This window comes from Henckelia pumila, chromosome 4 (assembly GCF_033568475.1).
Source record: "Henckelia pumila isolate YLH828 chromosome 4, ASM3356847v2, whole genome shotgun sequence".
In the NCBI taxonomy this organism is placed as follows: Eukaryota; Viridiplantae; Streptophyta; class Magnoliopsida; order Lamiales; family Gesneriaceae; genus Henckelia; species Henckelia pumila.
In genome coordinates, this window is record NC_133123.1 from 4,964,084 (window position 1) to 4,984,966 (window position 20,883).

Below are 20,883 nucleotides of genomic sequence, written 5' to 3' on the forward strand. Positions count from 1 at the left end.
TGATGAGCTGAACCAAAGTCAGGGGCCTAAGAGGCGTGACTAAGGTGATGAGCTGAACCCAAGTCAGGGGCTTAAGAAGCGTGACTAAGGTGATGAGCTGAAACGCATTTACATCAATATTTCTGAAAAAATAACTGCTTATAGATTAACGTAAGTGTAGCTTGTACAAATTACAACTTAAAGGAAAATTGAACTTGCAACATTTAGGAATAATATTTGCGTAAATTGTAAGCGCTCCAAGGTCTCTTCAACATCTTTCCTTTTGAATCCTCCAAGTAGTAAGCATCCGAACTGAGCCTCATCACCACCTTGTATGGTCCTTCCCATTTAGGGTCGAGCTTCCCTACAGCCACCTCCTGAACTTTTCTCAGCACCAAATCTCCTACCTGGAAATCCTTCCTGCGCACCCGACGATTATAGGACCGAGCTATCCTGTTCTTGTATGCCTCCATCCTGATAGCAGCAGCTTCCCTCTTTTCACCCAAAAAGTCTAAGTCTTCCCTCCTTCTCTTTCCATTTTCTTCATCATAGAAAATGATCCGAGCCGACTCCTCTCCAATTTCTACTGGCAGGACGGCCTCATTTCCATACACCATACTAAATGGAGTCTCTCCGGTTCCAATTCTAGGTGTGGTACGATATGACCATAACACACTAGGGAGCTCTTCCACCCAATTTCCCTGGGCTTGGCCTAAACGCGTCTTCAAGCTTTGCACCAAAGACCTATTAGTCACCTCCACCTAACCATTACTCTGAGGATAATGGACAGATGTGAAGTGTTGCTGAATTTTCATTTCCTTACACCAACCTTGTACTCGAGCCCCTTGAAACTGCCTCCCATTGTCAGATATGAGCTTACGTGGTACTCCAAATCTGCACACAATATTCTTCCACAGAAATTTCAAAACTTCCCCTTCAGTAATTCGAGCTAAAGCCTCTACCTCAACCCATTTAGAGAAGTAATCAATGGCAACCAACAAGAATTTCTTTTGAGCTGGGGCTGGAGGGAAAGGACCCACAATATCAATTCCCCATTGATCGAAAGGACATGCTGCTACTATCCCTTTCATTAACGCTGCTGGTTGGTGCTGAAGTTTACTATGTCTTTGACAACTATCACAAGAATTCACCAAAGTTGTGGCATCTTTCAGAATAGTGGGCCAAAAATATCCTGCCAAGAGAACCTTACGGGCTAGAGAATAAGACCCCAAATGATTACCACAACACCCCTCGTGTATCTCCCTTAGGACATAATGAGCTTCTTTGGGGCCTAAACATTTGAGAAGAGGTCCGGTAAATGACCTCTTATAAAGAACTCCCTCCATCATCACAAAGCGGAGACTCCTCTGTTTTAACCGATATGCCTTCTTTGGATCCTTTGGTAACTCACCCTTCTCTATGTAATCCAAGAGTTCTTTTCTCCAGTCACTCTCTTCTTGAGCTAATGACGCGAGCTCAGTAGAGGGTGTCAATTCCACTTGCACAACAACTTCCCTGGTCTTCCAGCTATGAAGTGAGCTAGCCATCTTGGCGAGATAATCTGCTTTTTCATTGCCCTCCCTCGGGATTTGTTCAAACAATACCTCATCAAAGAAACCCTTAGCTTCCTCTATCGTCCTCATATATTCCTTCAGCTTTTCATTTTTGACTTCATACGTTCCATTCACCTGCTGGGCTACTAACTGTGAATCAGAGTAGAGGTGCACCCGAGCTGCCCCAACTTGCCTAGCTGCTCGGAGGCCAATCAACACAGCCTCATACTCTGCTTCATTATTAGAAGCTCGAAAATCCAACCTAACTGCCAATCTGATCTCATCTCCACGAGGGAAGATCAAAAACACCCCCACCCCACATCCTTCACTATTAGAAGAGCCGTCAACATATACTTTCCACAAATCCTCTGCTTCCATATGTCTCGTTTCGGCAAGGAAATCAGCTAACGCCTGGGCTTTAACGGCCGTCCTTGGTGCATACTGGATATCATACTCACTGAGCTCTGTAGTCCACTTTACCAACCTTCCCGAAATATCAACTCGAGTTAATATCCTCCCAATATGGCTGTTGGTTAGCACCTCAATAGGATGTGATAGAAAGTAAGGTCTGAGCTTCCTTGCTGTCATAACCAAGGCTAATGCTAACTTTTCCACCTCTGAATACCGAAGTTCTGCACCCTTAAGAGCATGTGAGAAGAAATAGATAGGGTGTTGAGCTGTTTTCTCCTGTCTAATAAGTACTGAGCTAACGACCCCTTCCAAAGCTGATAAGTAGATGTACAATGGTTCACCAGGAATTGCCTTAGCCAACACAGGGAGCTCAGCTAGGTAACTCTTTAAGTCATCAAATGCCTTCCCGCACTCATCATCCCATTCAAACTTCTTGGCTTTGCGAAGCACCTTGAAGAAAGGTAAGCTTCTATGGGCTGATCTTGATATAAATCGAGACAAGGCTGCAATCCTTCCTGCCAACCTTTGAACTTCTTGCAAGTTACGGGGAGCGGACATGGATTGGATAGCCTGCACCTTCTCAGGATTGGCCTCTATGCCCCTCTCAGTAACCATATATCCCAAAAACTTACCTCCCCTGACTCCGAATACACACTTCTCCGGATTAAGCTTCACCTGATAAGCCCTCAAAGTCGAGAAAGTCTCCTCTAGGTCGGCCAGCAACCCCACATCATCCTGAGACTTTACCAGAATATCATCTACATAAACTTCCACATTTCTGCCAATTTGGGAAGCAAACACTTTGTCCATGAGTCTTTGATAAGTGGCCCCTGCATTCTTCAAACCAAAAGGCATCACTCTGTAACAAAAAGTTCCATGAGAGGTGGTGAAACTTACTTTATCTTGATCTTCCTCCTCCAGAGGAATTTGATGATACCCCTGATATGCATCCATAAAGCATAAGTACTGATGACCTGCCGTTGAATCAACCAATTGATCAATTCGAGGCAGGGGATAGCAATCCTTGGGGCCGGCCTTATTTAGGTCCCTGAAATCAACACACATCCTCCACTTGCCTGAACTCTTAGGGACAAGGACCACATTAGATAACCAGGTAGGGAATTGCACTTCCCTAATGTGTCCTGCCTTAAGAAGTTCCTCTACCTCTTTTTTAATGACCTTATCCTTGTCTGGACCAAAATGTCTCTTCTTCTGTTTTATCGGTCTTACTCCCGCAAGAATATTTAATCGATGAACCATAATTTCTGCACTGACCCCTGTGAGCTCCGATACAGACCAAGCAAAAACATCTTTGTTCTTCCTTAAGCAACCAACCAAATTTTGCTTCACTGATGGGCTCAGGTCAGCAGCTAATTTGACAATCTGAGCTCCCGGGATTAATTCCACCTTCTCATGACCTTCTTCAGACATCAGAAGCACCTTCTGTCCTTGCGCCTTCGATGTTCGACCTATTGAAACCATTCCTACCTCCCTCTTCTTCTTCTTTGAATCAATCCTTACCTCATTCACATAGCATAACCGAGCTGCTTTCTGATCACCCCGAACAACCCCCACTTCTCTTCCACTTGGGAACTTCAACTTCTGATGATAGGTGGATGCCACGGCTCGGAAATCACTCAGGGCAGGGCGCCCCAATATTCCATTGAAAGAGGATGGTGCCTCCACCATGGTGAAGCAAGCCATTTTGGTTACTCTCTGCTCTCCACTTCCAAGGGACAAGGGGAGCACTATCTGTCCCAATGGTTGCAGAGCATGGCCCGTGAACCCATACAACTCTATGGTGATTGGATCCAATTCAAATCCTTCCAATTTCATTTGATCCAGAGTTTCTTTAAAGATAATGTTTACTGAACTCCCAGTATCCACAAAGATACGAGCCATGTCATAATTGGCTATGGTCAAGGTGACCAATAGGGGATCATTATGAGGTAACACCACATCCTTTAAATCTTCCCTTCCGAAATTGATGTTCGGGTCAGTGGGACAGCTGAACTGGGAACTTACCTCAAAATTTTCCAACCTACGCCCGTGAGCTTTGCGAGCCCTTCCCGAATCTCCATCTGTACTACCACCGGAGATCATATGGATAACACCCCTATCGGGATGATTTGCAATCTGCTGCACCCTATCTCCTTGACCGTTTGGAGGAGCTCTTCCATGATGATCACCTTGATTCTCTCTATCTTCATTCCTTTGATTCCTCCATTGGGGAGCTCGGCCTTGGCGAGGAGGATTTGCTCTTCGAGTCAGCTCAGCTCTGATTCGAGGGTCATCATACATGATCCTTTGAACCTCCTCACCTAACCTCTGACAATCATTGGTGATATGCCCATACTCCTGATGAAAATCGCAAAACTTGTCAGATGGCGGTAACCGCGGGCCTTTCTCAGCATTACGGGGCCTCACAAGTGCTCGCCTATCCTCACATACTTGCATTGCCTTCTCCAGGCTCACCGATAGGGGTACATAGGGGTAAGGTCCTTTGGTCCTATTCATCTCTTCTGCCACCCTCTTCCTTCCTCCTTCTGTCCTTCCCTCGGCCTTTGCTCCCACCTTGGCACTGGGTTTATTCCCAGACATTCCTTCCTGTCTCCTCTGCCTCTGTGCATCTTCCAAATTCACGTACTTCTCAGCTCTGCTAAGGAGCTCATCATAAGTCAAAGGAGGCTTCTTGACTAAGGATCTGAAAAACTCCCCTCCTCTCAACCCTTGAGTGAAAGAGTTGACCAAGGTGTCAGCAGTGGCAGCAGGTACTTCCAGAGCTGCTGTATTGAAGCGCTGGACATACTCCCGCAACGATTCTACCTCAGATTGCTTCATATTGAACAAACTGAGAGAAGTCTTCAAATATTTCTTGCTACTCGCATACTGGTGTAGAAAAGCTGAGCTGAAGTCATTGAAACTCTGAATACTACCAGGCTGTAAAAGGTTGAACCATTGCTGGGCTGACCTTACCAAAGTAGTGAGGAAGACCCGACATTTAATTGCATCTGAATATCTATGCAACAAGGCTGCATTTTCAAATCTCCCCAAGTGTTCCTCTGGATCTGAGCTCCCGTCATACTCCCCTAAAGTAGGCTGCTTAAAATTTGCAGGGAGTTCCTCATCTAAAATAGCCCGAGCAAAAGGACTTTCCCTTTGTATAGGCCCAGGCCGACCTCCCACTTGCCGACCTAGTCTCCTAATCTCTTCCCACACCGCGTCCATCGGGTTTGGCTGACCCACGGGAGGAGGTGGTGGATTGTGACCCATGGCCGCTTGCACCGTTTGAGTGATGAACTGGCTGAGCTGATCTACAGTCATATCTGCCACATTTCCTCTTCCCCTTCCTCTTCCTCTTCCTGCCATATCAACGTCTTAGCTCGATGTTCCCACAGACGGCGCCAATTGATATACCTCAATAAAGTGATCTCCTTGGACGAGCTGAAGAAACTCCTCCAAATAAGAGATGAACTGCTGCTGACCTGAAACCACTGACAAGAATGTTAAGGGGGGCCGGAAGGTGTTCCGGCGTATCCCCTCCGACGCTCAAGTCAGATGCTAGGATAGCAAAAATATAGAGAGTGGTGTGTGCCCACGAGTGAAGAATTTAGGATGCAAATAATGAAAATGAACCTGGTATTTATAGGAGAGAGCTCCGGATTTAACGCCTACCTTCCTTATCAAAAATCCGCGAATCCCGGGATCACAATCCCGAATATTTAGGCTGAGATCTCGCCCGAATCTTGTCTGAGCACTGATCCTAACATCTTAGCTAGCTCATCAAGGTTGTCCAACCCCTCTACCGAGCTAACTCCCTACTGCCATAGGGGCTGAGATGAATTCCAGAGCTCCCAACCTAAGATGGGGAAGGAGTTTGAAGGAGGTCCTGAGCTCCCGAGCTGAGCTCACCGAGCTCCCGAGCTGAGCTCCCGAGCCGAACTGGATGATGGTGTGGATGAGCTTGACTGAGCTCCGAGCTGACCTCCTGGACCATCCTGTCTATCTAAAGATTGATCTTTATCTTAGGGTCATTTTTGAGCTGAGGTGATTTTCTCCTCGGGGTATCAACTATCTTAATGTATTGTATACATTAAAAAGAAGAAAAAAAAAAAGAGAGAAAACGGTCTCCCACCACACGCGTACTATAATGGGATGGATATCTGGGCCCACTTGAACTGTCCCTCCTTCTTTACGCCACGCGGCCACGGACATGTTATTATCCATCTATGTACGAAGTGGATTCTTTGTGCATAACATTTTTTTCCATTAAATAAAATTAATAATAGGATGAAACTAGATTTCAAATATTTATTTTATAAAAAAAAGTAATTTCTTTTATGGAAATGGTCCAACAAAGATATTTTTAACAAAATTAAAGCGACGGGTTATCTCACAATAGTTTTTGTTTTTGTGTTAAATTATGTTTGGGTAGACGATTGAATCATGATATTTGTGTTAGGTGGCATATTAAAGAGAATAAGTGATAGGTGACAAGTGGTGGTTGAAAGTTGTCAAGAATTAAATTTCACGCGTAAAAGAAGTCCTAAAAATAGAGGCCTTCATTCCTCGGTTGAAACATCCCAAATTCGAGAGAAGCAAATATCAAGTGAGTAAAAGAAACAAAAGAGTTTCTTGAGTGTTTTCGTTCGTGTGAGTTAGAGAAATAATTATTTCTCGGTAATACTCGGGGTTTGTGTTGGTGAAAGATATCGTGTTTTGTATACACATGTAATATTTTTCCAGTAATAAAGATTTGTAGCAGCTCTGTGGACGTAGCCTATATTGGGTAAACCACGTAAAAATATCGTGTTCTTGTTGATTACTTTATTCCGCAATTATTTGGGTTTTATTGTCCGTCGGTCATCGGTTATTATGGAATGTAATTTCGTAACAACTGGTATCAGAGCCTTGATGTAAAATTTCCTAAATTCTGATTATGCTCTGTGGTTGCAGCTCTGTCTGAAATTCCACATCAGAAAATATTTTTTGAAATTTTTTTAGGCAAAAATAATGACCGAAAAAGATGGATCTGGCCTTGGCATCAACAAGTTCGATGGTTCAGACTTTACGTTCTAGCGGTTAAAGATTATAGATTATCTGTATAGCAAGAAGCTACATCAACCTCTATTGGGAAAAAAAACCAAAAAAATGGAGGCTGGTGAGTGGGAGCTTCTTGACCGACAGGTGTTAGGGGTTATTCGATTGACCATAACAAAGAACGTGACACATAATAAGGCGGAGGCAAATACCACGGAGGAGATGATGTCCATCCTATCAAACATGTACGAGAAGCCATCAACCAATAATAAAGTACATATGATGAAAAAGTTATTTAACTTGAAGATGGGCGAAGGCGGTTCTATTTCAGCACATATCAATGAATTCAACACGATTGTTTCTCAATTGTTGGAATAAATTTTGATGATGAGATTCGTGCACTTATTCTTTTGGAATTTTTGCCAAATACTTGGGAGCCGATGCGGGCAGCAGTTAACAATTCTGTTGGCAAAGAAAAAATACAATTCAATGATGTCAGAGACCGGATTCTTGTCGAAGAAGGTTGCAGGATGGATTTTGGTGAAAGAGCATCATCGAGTTCTGCTCTTAATCTTGATAACATAGGCAGGAGCATGAATGTCGAAAAAAATTATAACAAATGGCGGAGCAGTTCCAAGTCAAAGAATGGTAAAGATAAAAATACACTTGAAAATAAGTTTAAGTGATGGAGCTGCGGTGAGATTGGCCACTTGAAAAGAAACTGAAAATCAACAAACAATGCAAATGTTGTTACTGAGGATGTACACGGTGTGTGACGCCCGGGGCTGAAGAGGCGGGGAGTGATCGCCGGTGCCAAGAGGTTGCACGGACAATGAGCGGCTCCTGAAAGGCTTCTAGGCGGAGGGAGACATGAATGAACCGATTCCGTGCCGGAATGAGAGGAGATTATGAGACTGTGTAGGTATGTGACTACATAGTTGAGGAGGGATTAAAAGATTTCATATGTACTGCTCATATCAAGAAGGTGCATCTTTTTTTCGGGAGCTCATCACATAAGAACTCTAAAGTTAAGCGTGCTTGACTTGGGGCAATTATAGGATGGGTGACCATCTGGGAAGTTTCTCAGGGTGCGTGTGAGTGAGGACATAAGCACGCTGAAAAGATCCGTCTTGATACAGTGGGACGTTACAAATGGTATCAGAGACGACCTCTCTTAGTACGGTATGGTTCGGGGACAAACCAAGCGGAAGCTGGTGGGCATGTGACGCCCGGGGCTGAAGAGACGGGGAGTGATCGCCGGTGCCAAGAGGTTGCACGGACAATGAGCGGCTCCTGAAAGGCTTCTAGGCGGAGGGAGACATGAATGAACCGATCCCGTGCCGGAATGAGAGGGGATTCTGAGACTGTGTAGGTATGGGACTACATAGTTTAGGAGGGATTAAAAGATTTCATATGTACTGCTCATATCAAGAAGGTGCATCTTCTTTTCGGGAGCTCATCACATAAGAACTCTAAAGTTAAGCGTGCTTGACTTGGGGCAATTATAGGATGGGTGACCACCTGGGAAGTTTCTCAGGGTGCGTGTGAGTGAGGACATAAGCACGCTGAAAAGACCCGTCTTGATACAGTGGGACGTTACACGGTGCCTTAGTACTATCCATGGAAAGCCCGGTTGATTCTTGGGATATGGATTCGGGAGCTTCATTTCATACCACGGGTAATCGCGATGTATTCGATAATTACATTGCTGGCGATTACGAAAAAGTTTTTCTAGCTGATGGAAAACATTTGGAGATTGTTGGTATGAGAGATGTCCGGTTAAAAATGTCAAATGGATCTGTCTGAAAAATCAATAAAATCAGACATGTACCAAAACTGACACGGAATCTGATCTCAGTGGGGAAGCTCGATGACGAAGGCCATAATGTGACCTTCGGTGATGGTTCTTGGAAAGTGAGCAAAGGAGCCATGATTGTTGCTTGAGGACAAAAAACTGGAACCCTCTACATGACTTTCAGTTGTAGAGATACGTTAGCGGCTGTGAATGCTGGAACTAACTCGAGTCTATGACATTGTAAACTTGGACATATATTTGAGTGAGAATGGAATGAAGTTGCTGTTATCAAATGGGAAGCTGCCGGAATTAAAGTTCGTCGAACACAAGCTATGTGAAAGTTGTATACTTGGAAAGCAGAAAAAGGTGAGCTTTTCAAAAGGCGACAGAGAACCAAAGGCATCAAAGTTGGAGTTGGTTCATAATGACGTATGAGGGCCATCTCCTGTGACATCCCTTGGAGGCTCACGATATTATGTCACATTTATCGATAATTCGAGCAGGAAGGTTTGGGTTTATTTTTTGAAAAATAAATCTGATGTTTATGAAACCTTTAAGAGGTGGAAAGTCATGGTGGAGAATGAGACCAAATTGAAGGTGAAGTGCTTACGGTCTGATAACGGAAGAGAATATGAAGATGTTGAGTTCAAAAAGTATTGTGCGTTAAATGAGATCAAGATGGAGAAAACCATTCCCGGTAATCTTCAACAGAATGGTGTAACCGAGAGAATGAACATGACCATGAATGAGCGAGCCAGGAGCATGAGATTGCACGTTGGGCTGCCAAAATCATTCTGGGCTGATGAAGTTAACACTGCAGCATATCTGATCAACAGAGTACCTTCGGTACCACTTGGTTACAGAATACCTGAAGATGTCTGGAGCGGAAGTAAACCTTTATTTCTTGTAAGTGTTTGGATGTTTATCATATGTTCACATTGATTCTGCTAGCAGAACAAAACTTGATCCTAAATCCAAGAAGTGTTTCTTTATTGGTTATGGAGATAATGAGTTTGGTTATCGGTTCTGGGATGACCAAAATCGGAATATCATTCGGAGCAGAGATGTAATCTTCAATGAGTACGTGATGTATAATGACAGGTCAAGCGTTGGAACTGGTGATGAATGTCATGAATTCAAGAAGACAGATGATGTACCATTGATGGATATTCCTGTGAATGAGTCAGAAACCAGTAATCTGAAAGATAAATAAATTGATGCACAAGATGATGACCCGCAAACTCCGGAAATTGAACTTAGGAGATTTTCGAGAACAATCAGATCACCTCAGAAATACTCCCCTGCACTTCACTATATTTTGCTGACAGATAAAAGTGAACTGGAGACCTATGAAGAAGCGATGCAAAATGATGATTCAATCAAGTGGGAGTTAGCCATGAAAGACGAGATGAATTCACTATCATCCAATCAGACTTCGGAGTTAACAGTACATCCGAAAGGCAAAAAGACATTACACAACAAGTGGGTATATCGGATCAAAGAAGAAGGTTATGGAAGTAGACGGTACAAGGCAAGACTTGTTGTAAAAGACTTTCAACAAAGGGAAGACATTTATTACACCGAGATTTTCTCTCCAGTGGTGAAGCTGACCACTATCAGAACTGTACTTGGATTAGTGGCGAATGAAAACTTACATCTGGAGCAGTTGGATGTAAAGACGGTGTTTCTTCATGGTGACTTGGATGAAGAAATTTATATGAAACAGCCACATGGATTTGAATTACGTGGGTCAGAGAAAATGGTGTGCAAACTTCAGAAGAGCTTGTACGGTCTCAAACAAGCTTCAAGACAGTGGTACAAGAAGTTTGACGGTTTCATGAATAACAGCGGTTTCCCGAGGTGTCAGACAGATCACTGTTGTTATGTGAAGAAGATTGATGATTCCTATATCATTCTACTGCTATATGTGGATGACATGTTGATAGCAGGATCTTGTCTGGAGGAGATTGATAAGATCAAGAGAGAGTTATCAAAAGAATTTGCAATGAAGGATTTGGGACCTGCAAAGCAAATCCTTGGAATGAGGATCTTAAGAGATCGGGTGAACGGAGTCTTGAAGTTATGTCAAGCAGAGTACGTGAAAAAGGTGCTTAGTAGATTCAACATGGATGAAGCTAAACCGGTTAGTACTCCCTTGGCTAGTCATTTCAAACTAACCAAAACACAATCACCATCGACGGAGCAGGAGCATGCTTATATGAATAAGGTTTCTTATGTCTCTGTTGTCGGAAGTCTCATGTATGCAATGATGTGCACCAAACCAGACATAACATGTAACACCCGGTATTTTTAATTACATAAATCCGCCTGCATAATTAGGATATTTAATTATTTAAATTTATGATTTATGGGTTAAATAATTATGTGAATTATTTGTGCATGATTTAATTTATTTTTTAAGCATTTAACCCATAATTAGTGATTTTTATGATTTTTAGTATTTTTTTATTATTTAATCGCGTAGACGGGACCGTGGACGGACGAGATGACAACTTTCTAGCCAAATTATTTTATGAGCCTTTTTAGAGCCCTAAAATATTATTTTGAGTTTTATTATCTCAAAATTTTAAGTATTTAATTTTATATAATTTTAGGAGTCCATTTTATTCAAAATTAGCCAAAATATTGACTTTTTAGCATTTTTAAAATTTTCTTAATTTATAATTTCGGGATTTTATTTTTAGTGTCAGATTTAAACCTTTTAAGAGGAGTTTAAATTATATTATTTTGTATATTACTAACCTAATTATTTATTCTAAATTATTAACCTAATTTAAAAACCTAGACTAAAAACCTACCCCAACCCCACGCTTTCACCATCAGCCGCCCACATCCACTATTCCTCATCCTCTTCAGCCTCCATTGCCACGCTCCAGCAGTTTCCAGCACCTCCATAGCCTCAATTCTTGTGGTTTTCAAGTCGAGTCATCATCCCGTCGTCCCGGAACCGTCCCACGTTCGTGCTTCTCGTCATCTACGGTGAAAGGCATGATTCCTTCTTAAAATTTTCGTACCATCTCAGTTAGTTTACGTGTGTGTAGTGTTATGCATCAAAATTTTAAAGATTTTCAGAAAACGATAATGGTATTGTATGTATGTGCTTTGTTCCTTGTTCCTCTTGTTCATGACCACGTTTTTGAGTTAACTATGGATGGTAGGTCTGTTGGTCAAGGTCCTAGGAGGGTGGGGGACGGCCTGGACTCGAGTGGCTCGAATGGCTCGAGCCAAACGAGCCCAGGGAAGCCAATATAGCAGCTCGGCCAAGACAGGTGCAGGTTTAGGGTTGGCAGGAAGGAGGCTCGGCCTTGGCGGTTCAGGGTGCATGGGGGTTCGGGCCTGACTGGGTTTGGTCCGCCCGGACGTGGGCTACGTCCGGGCGGCGGCGCTCCGGCCAGGGGCGGCCGGAGCCGGCCGGCAGCAGGCCAAGAGGGCCTGCTGCTCACGGCCGAGAGGCAATGGGAGAGGGGGGATCGGGTTGGGCTAGGTTAGGGGTCTGGGTCGGGTCTAAAATAATATGGGTTAAGTTAAGTGGGTCCGGGTCCGGGTTATTTTTATTTGGGCTCGGGTATTTTTATTTCTAAGTCTTTAAGTTAATTAGGAATTAAATGGGCTAATTAAATTCCCTAAAATTTAATTAGTACCATTTAAATTTATTTGGGCTCCATTAAATTATTTTGGGTTAATTAAATTATTTTAGGGCTTTTTATAATTTTTAATTAAATTTTTAAGTTGGCTAGAAATTTTTATGGGCTTGGGAGCCCATGAAAGTTATTGGGCCAGTTAATGGACTTTTTGGGCCCCTTGGGCCAGAGACAGTGTTATTGGGCCTAAGCTAGTCTTAATGGGCTTTGATATGTTAGTGGGCCAAGTTTTAAGTTAATGGGCTCGAGAGTAGGGCCAGCAGTCCAGGACCATCCATGAGAAAATTTGCATGTGTCCTGATTATATATTTAATTATTTTTATGCATTTGAGTTATTTTAATATTTATATGTTAATAAGAAATTTAAATTAAATATATATGATGGACACACATTTTATTCAAGTACATGCATTCATGAAATAATATTTTATGCATGATTTAATGTTTAAGTTGAGCAATAAAAATATTTTATGTTGGAAGTTGAAGTAGTGTGACAATTTAAGGGGGATTCGTCCCCATATGATTGAAGGGCAGTTTACTGCCAATTTAAGAGGTGATTCGTCACCGGCCACGTACGTAGGTTTCCACGCTGATCAGTATTTAATGTATGATTTAAGGTTACACTACGGATACAACCATGCTATGTTAGAAAATAAATTGCTCAATAATGTTATGTATTATGTTATGTAATATGTTTATTTAAGTAAGTTATGTTATGTAATTTTTAAGCATGCTCATTCATGTATATGTATGTATTAGTATTAAATTGGTTTAAATTATTTTAAACCCTTGTTATGTTAGCATGTTGGGCCTCTAGGCTCACTACACTGGTATGGTGCAGGTGAGTACGTTGAGGATGACATTGTACCCACCGAAGGCGAGGACGTATGAGCATGCATGCAGTGGCCCCGTGACCGTGAAATATTCTGAGTCGCTATGCATGTTATTGTTTTTGTCAGCATGATACATTTTTATTATTTTCAGTGATTGAGGGTCTAGAATATTTATTTAATATTTTCAGTGCGTGCAAACTTTTATTTACTTATGCAGTATATTTTTAATTAATGTTTGACTCGGATATTTATTATATTTTTAAGAATGCATTTTTATTTAAGTATTTAATTGTTTATTCATTTTAAATATTTTTATTCTGTGCATATATGTATGGGCATATATGTACATATTTTATTTAGTAAGTATAAAAAAAAAAAAAAATTTCCGCATATTTATTTATTATAGAGTTAGGGTCGTTTCAGTTGGTATCAGAGCACGGTCCTCGGAGGGGCCTCACTGCTATGCGAGCTCAGAAATCCACGCTACCGGTCTGTAAGTTTTAAATGTTTATAGCATGATTTAATTTCTAGAATTTAAGTTAGCATTAATTTTAAAACACTTAGTTATGCATGGCGATTTACGTAAATAAATATGTGGTGGTGCAGAATGCCTCCCAGACAGGTGAATCGACGTGGGAGACCTCCACATCCACCTCCACCTCCACCGCCACCTCAGCAGCACCCCATGACAGCACTGGAGCAGGCCAGTGCCACGATGATGGCGGGTATTACTGCCTTGCTGGAGCAGCAGGCAGCCCGTCCCAGACTGTCCCACGAGGAGGACGTCGCCGAGAGGTTCCAGAAGAAGGGGCCTAAGGAGTTCTTGGGGACCACCGATCCGTTGGTGGCTGAGGGATGGATTCGCTCACTTGAGTCCATCTTTGACTATATGGGGATCACAGACGCCGACAGGGTGAGTTGTGCTACATACATGATGCGAGGCGATGCAGCCTCATGGTGGGAGGGTGCAGTACGAGGAGTCCATCTACCTACTCTGACATGGGCTGAGTTTAGGCGTATCTTCTACGCCAAATATTTCACTGAGGATGTGCGCAGTCGCATGATCCGGGAGTTCATGAGTCTCCGTCAGGGGGACAGATCAGTGGTGGAGTACATCAGCCAGTTTGAGAGGGGCTGTCGTTTCGTGCCCATGATTGCTGAGAGTCCGCAGGAGAAGCTGCGACAGTTTGTTGAGGGCCTGAGGGCAGAGATCAGGCACGATGTACGCATGGCAGACGTTTTTACATATGAGTCTGCAGTCAGCCGGGCTTTGCGTTCTGAGGAGGGTCGAAGAGCGATCCAGCTAGAGCAGCAGGGGAAGAGGCAGTTTCAGGCTGCATATCAGCGACCATCTTCGCAGCCACCTGCGAAGAAGCAGTATACAGGGCCGGCTAAGGGCCCGAATCAGCAGCAGAGGCCACAGCAGCAGAGGCCGCAGCAGCAGAGGGGCGGGGCCCCTAATGCCATAGCTCATCCCATTTGCCCGAAGTGCCAGAAGATGCATTCGGGACCTTGCCTATTGGGAGCAGGAGTTTGCTTCCACTGCAGAGAGCCGGGGCATCAGATTGCTAACTGCCCCAGGAAGAAGAACACCGCTGGTAGGGTGTTCGTGATGCAGGCTGAGGAGGTCGATCCAGACACCTCCTTGATCACCGGTACATCCTATCCCTAGTATTTTCATAAATTCTCCTTTGGTTAAAGATTTAGTATTTAATTTGAAATTCTTGTTATTTGGGTCATTTAACTGCATGTTAGAATAGGAAGCATGTTTTACTTGTGATTAGAATTAAGAACTTGTAGTGACTCGTTTGGGAAAAAATTAGAAGTGGTATGAAACTGTTGGGAATTTTCTGCGTGCAGGGAGAATTCTAGTTGGGGGCAACTCCACGTTTGCGTTGCTAGATTCAGGGGCTACGCATTCGTTTATCTCCCTGGAGTTTATCAGACGGGTAGGCATCACACCTGAGAGTAGTGACAGCGGGTATGATGTTACTATGCCGTCAGGGCAGATTATGTCTACCTCGAAGGTTATTCGAGGACTGGAGTTAGAGCTGCAGGGACACTCCATTCGAGCAGATGTAGTAGTCTTGCCTTTGAGTGGTTTTGATCTTATTTTGGGTATGGACTGGTTGACAGTCAATGGAGCTTCGATTGATTTTCGTCGGAGATCAGTGTCAGTGAGACCTACAGGGGGCGACCCGTTCACTTTTTATGCATCTCAGAGCAGTGATATTCCTCAGGTGATATCCTATATTCAGGCGAGGAAGTTGTTGAGACGGGGTTGCCAGGGGTTTCTAGCGAGTATTGTCACGACTTCAGAGCCATCTAGCAGATCATTATCAGAGTTAGAGGTGGTTCGTGACTTTCCGGATGTCTTTCCGGAGGATGTGGCAGGAATTCCACCAGTGAGAGAGGTGGAGTTCAGTATTGACTTAGTGCCAGACACCGTGCCTATCTCTAAGGCACCGTACAGGCTTGCTCCTACCGAGATGAAAGAGTTGAAGGAGCAGATACAGGAGTTGTTAGAGAAAGGCTTCGTTCGACCTAGATTTTCTCCTTGGGGAGCTCCGGTGTTGTTTGTGAAGAAGAAGGATGGCAGTATGAGACTGTGCATCGATTACCGAGAGCTTAACAGGGTCACAGTGAAGAACAAGTATCCACTGCCGAGGATAGAGGATTTATTTGACCAGTTGCAGGGATCTTCAGTGTTTTCCAAGATCGATCTGCGATCTGGTTACCATCAGTTGCGTGTTAGGGATGCAGATGTGTCCAAGACTGCTTTCCGGACACGATATGGGCATTACGAGTTCTTGGTGATGCCATTTGGGTTGACCAATGCTCCAGCGGTTTTCATGGATCTCATGAACCGAGTCTTTCAGCCATATCTGGATCAGTTCATCATAGTCTTTATTGATGATATTTTGATCTATTCTAGGAGCATCGAGGAGCATAGACAGCATCTTCAGACCGCCTTGCAGACCTTGAGGGAGCATCGTTTGTATGCCAAGTTCAGCAAGTGCGAGTTTTGGCTTGAGCAGGTGGCATTTCTTGGCCACATTATTTCGAGAGATGGAGTTGCAGTCGATCAGTCTAAGGTGGAGGCAGTGCAGAATTGGAGTATTCCGAAGAATGCTTCAGAGATTCGCAGTTTCTTGGGTTTGGCCGGATACTACAGGAAGTTCATCAAGGGTTTTTCCTCTATTGCAGTACCCTTGACTTCCTTGACCAAGAAGAATGCGAAGTTTATATGGAGTTCAGACTGTCAGAGGAGCTTCGATCAGCTGAAGGAAGCACTCACTACAGCACCAGTGTTAGCGATGACAGTACCACACGAGGAGTTAGTGGTTTACACCGACGCGTCTAAACTTGGTTTAGGCGCAGTGCTTATGCAGTGTGGTAAGGTTATTGCGTATGCGTCGAGACAGTTGAAGATTCATGAGCAAAACTACCCGACGCATGACTTGGAGTTGGCAGCAGTGGTCTTCGCTTTGAAAATCTGGAGGCACTATCTGTATGGCGAGAAGTGCAAGATTTTCACAGACCACAAGAGCCTCAAGTACTTCTTCACCCAGAAGGAGTTAAACATGAGACAGCGCAGATGGTTGGAGTTGGTGAAGGACTATGACTGTGACATTAGCTACCATCCGGGTAAGGCTAATGTGGTGGCAGATGCTTTGAGTCGGAAGTCGTCAGTGGTATCATGTTTGACTGTACAGTTACCACTACAGACCGAGATTCAGAGATTTGGTTTGGAGTGCTATCCGAGGGGCCATGCACCGAGTTTGTCAGTGTTGACGGTGCAGCCAGTGTTGAGAGATCGGATTAGAGAGGGACAGTCCACTGATGAGGAGTTACAGCGATGGAGACAGAGAGATGAGGCTAGAGGAAATCTCTTATATACAGTGGAGGATGGCATCGTTCAGTACCGTGGGAGGATGTGGGTACCGAACATCGATCAGTTGCGAGCTGAGATTTTGACAGAGGCTCACGCATCTCCGTACTCCATTCACCCCGGAAGTACGAAGATGTACAAGGACTTGCAACTATTGTATTGGTGGCCCGGGATGAAGAGTGACATCGGGAGAGTGGTGTCAGAGTGCTTGACTTGTCAGCAAGTCAAAGCAGAGCATCAGCGTCCAGCAGGACTTCTTAGACCTCTCCCTATTCCGAAATGGAAATGGGAGAATATTACGATGGACTTTGTAGTTGGCTTACCGAGGAGTACCAGAGGGTGTACAGCGATTTGGGTGATTGTGGATAGACTCACCAAGTCAGCTCATTTCTTGCCGGTAAGGATTACATACACTTTGACACAGTATGCAGAGCTTTACATCAGAGAGATTGTTAGACTGCATGGCATACCAGTGTCTATTGTGTCAGACAGAGATCCGAGATTCACCTCAGCATTTTGGAAGAGTCTGCACACAGCTTTGGGAACTAGGCTTTTGTTCAGTACAGCATTTCATCCCCAGACAGATGGCCAGTCTGAGAGAGTGATCCAGGTTCTCGAGGATCTTCTGAGAGCTTGTGTCATCGATTTTCGAGGATCTTGGGAGACTAGACTGCCATTAGTGGAGTTTACCTATAACAACAGTTTTCAGTCGTCTATAGGTATGGCTCCTTATGCAGCACTTTATGGGAGGAGATGCAGATCTCCGGTGCATTGGGATGAGGTTGGTGAGAGGATTTTGTTGGGTCCAGAGATTGTGCAGCAGACAGCTGACATCGTGACGCAGATTCGAGAGAGGATGAGGACTGCGCAGAGTCGGCAGAAGAGTTATGCAGATGCCAGACGACGCGATTTGGAGTTCGCTGTAGGTGATCACGTATTCTTGAAGGTGTCACCTATGAAGGGAATAGCGCGTTTTGGGCGGAGAGGCAAGCTGAATCCGAGATATATAGGGTCATTCGAGATCTTGGAGCGAGTTGGCACGTTGGCCTACCGTTTAGCTCTACCTCCAGGGCTAGCGGCAGTGCACAACGTTTTCCATGTATCCATGCTTCGGAGATATGTCTCCAACCCGTCGCATGTGTTGGATTTCGAGCCCTTGCAGTTGCCACCAGATCTTGTTTACGAGGAGAGACCAGTGCGGATCTTGGCTAGAGAGGAGAGGAGTCTTAGGACGCGGGTCATACCGATGGTCAGAGTCCAGTGGCTGAATCACTCGGAGGAGGAAGCTACTTGGGAGACCGAGGAGGATATGAGGACTCGCTACCCGGAGTTGTTCGGGTAAGTACTTTAATTTCGAGGACGAAATTCAATTTAAGGGGGGGAGAATTGTAACACCCGGTATTTTTAATTACATAAATCCGTCTGCATAATTAGGATATTTAATTATTTAAATTTATGATTTATGGGTTAAATAATTATGTGAATTATTTGTGCATGATTTAATTTATTTTTTAAGCATTTAACCCATAATTAGTGATTTTTATGATTTTTAGTATTTTTTTATTATTTAATCGCGTAGACGGGACCGTGGACGGACGAGATGACAACTTTCTAGCCAAATTATTTTATGAGCCTTTTTAGAGCCCTAAAATATTATTTTGAGTTTTATTATCTCAAAATTTTAAGTATTTAATTTTATATAATTTTAGGAGTCCATTTTATTCAAAATTAGCCAAAATATTGACTTTTTAGCATTTTTAAAATTTTCTTAATTTATAATTTCGGGATTTTATTTTTAGTGTCAGATTTAAACCTTTTAAGAGGAGTTTAAATTATATTATTTTGTATATTACTAACCTAATTATTTATTCTAAATTATTAACCTAATTTAAAAACCTAGACTAAAAACCTACCCCAACCCCACGCTTTCACCATCAGCCGCCCACATCCACTATTCCTCATCCTCTTCAGCCTCCATTGCCACGCTCCAGCAGTTTCCAGCACCTCCATAGCCTCAATTCTTGTGGTTTTCAAGTCGAGTCATCATCCCGTCGTCCCGGAACCGTCCCACGTTCGTGCTTCTCGTCATCTACGGTGAAAGGCATGATTCCTTCTTAAAATTTTCGTACCATCTCAGTTAGTTTACGTGTGTGTAGTGTTATGCATCAAAATTTTAAAGATTTTCAGAAAACGATAATGGTATTGTATGTATGTGCTTTGTTCCTTGTTCCTCTTGTTCATGACCACGTTTTTGAGTTAACTATGGATGGTAGGTCTGTTGGTCAAGGTCCTAGGAGGGTGGGGGACGGCCTGGACTCGAGTGGCTCGAATGGCTCGAGCCAAACGAGCCCAGGGAAGCCAATATAGCAGCTCGGCCAAGACAGGTGCAGGTTTAGGGTTGGCAGGAAGGAGGCTCGGCCTTGGCGGTTCAGGGTGCATGGGGGTTCGGGCCTGACTGGGTTTGGTCCGCCCGGACGTGGGCTACGTCCGGGCGGCGGCGCTCCGGCCAGGGGCGGCCGGAGCCGGCCGGCAGCAGGCCAAGAGGGCCTGCTGCTCACGGCCGAGAGGCAATGGGAGAGGGGGGATCGGGTTGGGCTAGGTTAGGGGTCTGGGTCGGGTCTAAAATAATATGGGTTAAGTTAAGTGGGTCCGGGTCCGGGTTATTTTTATTTGGGCTCGGGTATTTTTATTTCTAAGTCTTTAAGTTAATTAGGAATTAAATGGGCTAATTAAATTCCCTAAAATTTAATTAGTACCATTTAAATTTATTTGGGCTCCATTAAATTATTTTGGGTTAATTAAATTATTTTAGGGCTTTTTATAATTTTTAATTAAATTTTTAAGTTGGCTAGAAATTTTTATGGGCTTGGGAGCCCATGAAAGTTATTGGGCCAGTTAATGGACTTTTTGGGCCCCTTGGGCCAGAGACAGTGTTATTGGGCCTAAGCTAGTCTTAATGGGCTTTGATATGTTAGTGGGCCAAGTTTTAAGTTAATGGGCTCGAGAGTAGGGCCAGCAGTCCAGGACCATCCATGAGAAAATTTGCATGTGTCCTGATTATATATTTAATTATTTTTATGCATTTGAGTTATTTTAATATTTATATGTTAATAAGAAATTTAAATTAAATATATATGATGGACACACATTTTATTCAAGTACATGCATTCATGAAATAATATTTTATGCATGATTTAATGTTTAAGTTGAGCAATAAAAATATTTTATGTTGGAAGTTGAAGTAGTGTGATAATTTAAGGGGGATTCGTCCCCATATGATTGAAGGGCAGTTTACTGCCAATTTAAGAGGTGATTCGTCACCGGCCACGTACGTAGGTTTCCACGCTGATCAGTATTTAATGTATGATTTAAGGTTACACTACGGATACAACCATGCTATGTTAGAAAATAAATTGCTCAATAATGTTATGTATTATGTTATGTAATATGTTTATTTAAGTAAGTTATGTTATGTAATTTTTAAGCATGCTCATTCATGTATATGTATGTATTAGTATTAAATTGGTTTAAATTATTTTAAACCCTTGTTATGTTAGCATGTTGGGCCTCTAGGCTCACTACACTGGTATGGTGCAGGTGAGTACGTTGAGGATGACATTGTACCCACCGGAGGCGAGGACGTATGAGCATGCATGCAGTGGCCCCGTGACCGTGAAATATTCTGAGTCGCTATGCATGTTATTGTTTTTGTCAGCAT

General features: G+C 43.4%; 1 protein-coding gene across 1 annotated transcript; it reads right to left on the reverse strand.

The window, feature by feature from the left end:
- Positions 1–203: 203 nt before the first annotated feature.
- LOC140894560 (uncharacterized) lies at positions 204–5,312 on the reverse strand. Its single transcript, XM_073303108.1, has 2 exons — positions 809–5,312; positions 204–691 (listed from the first exon to the last, which is right to left on the reverse strand). The coding sequence occupies exons 1-2, from the start codon at positions 5,310–5,312 to the stop codon at positions 204–206; spliced, it is 4,992 nt and encodes a 1,663-aa protein (XP_073159209.1).
- Between the last annotated feature and the right edge of the window lie 15,571 nt (positions 5,313–20,883).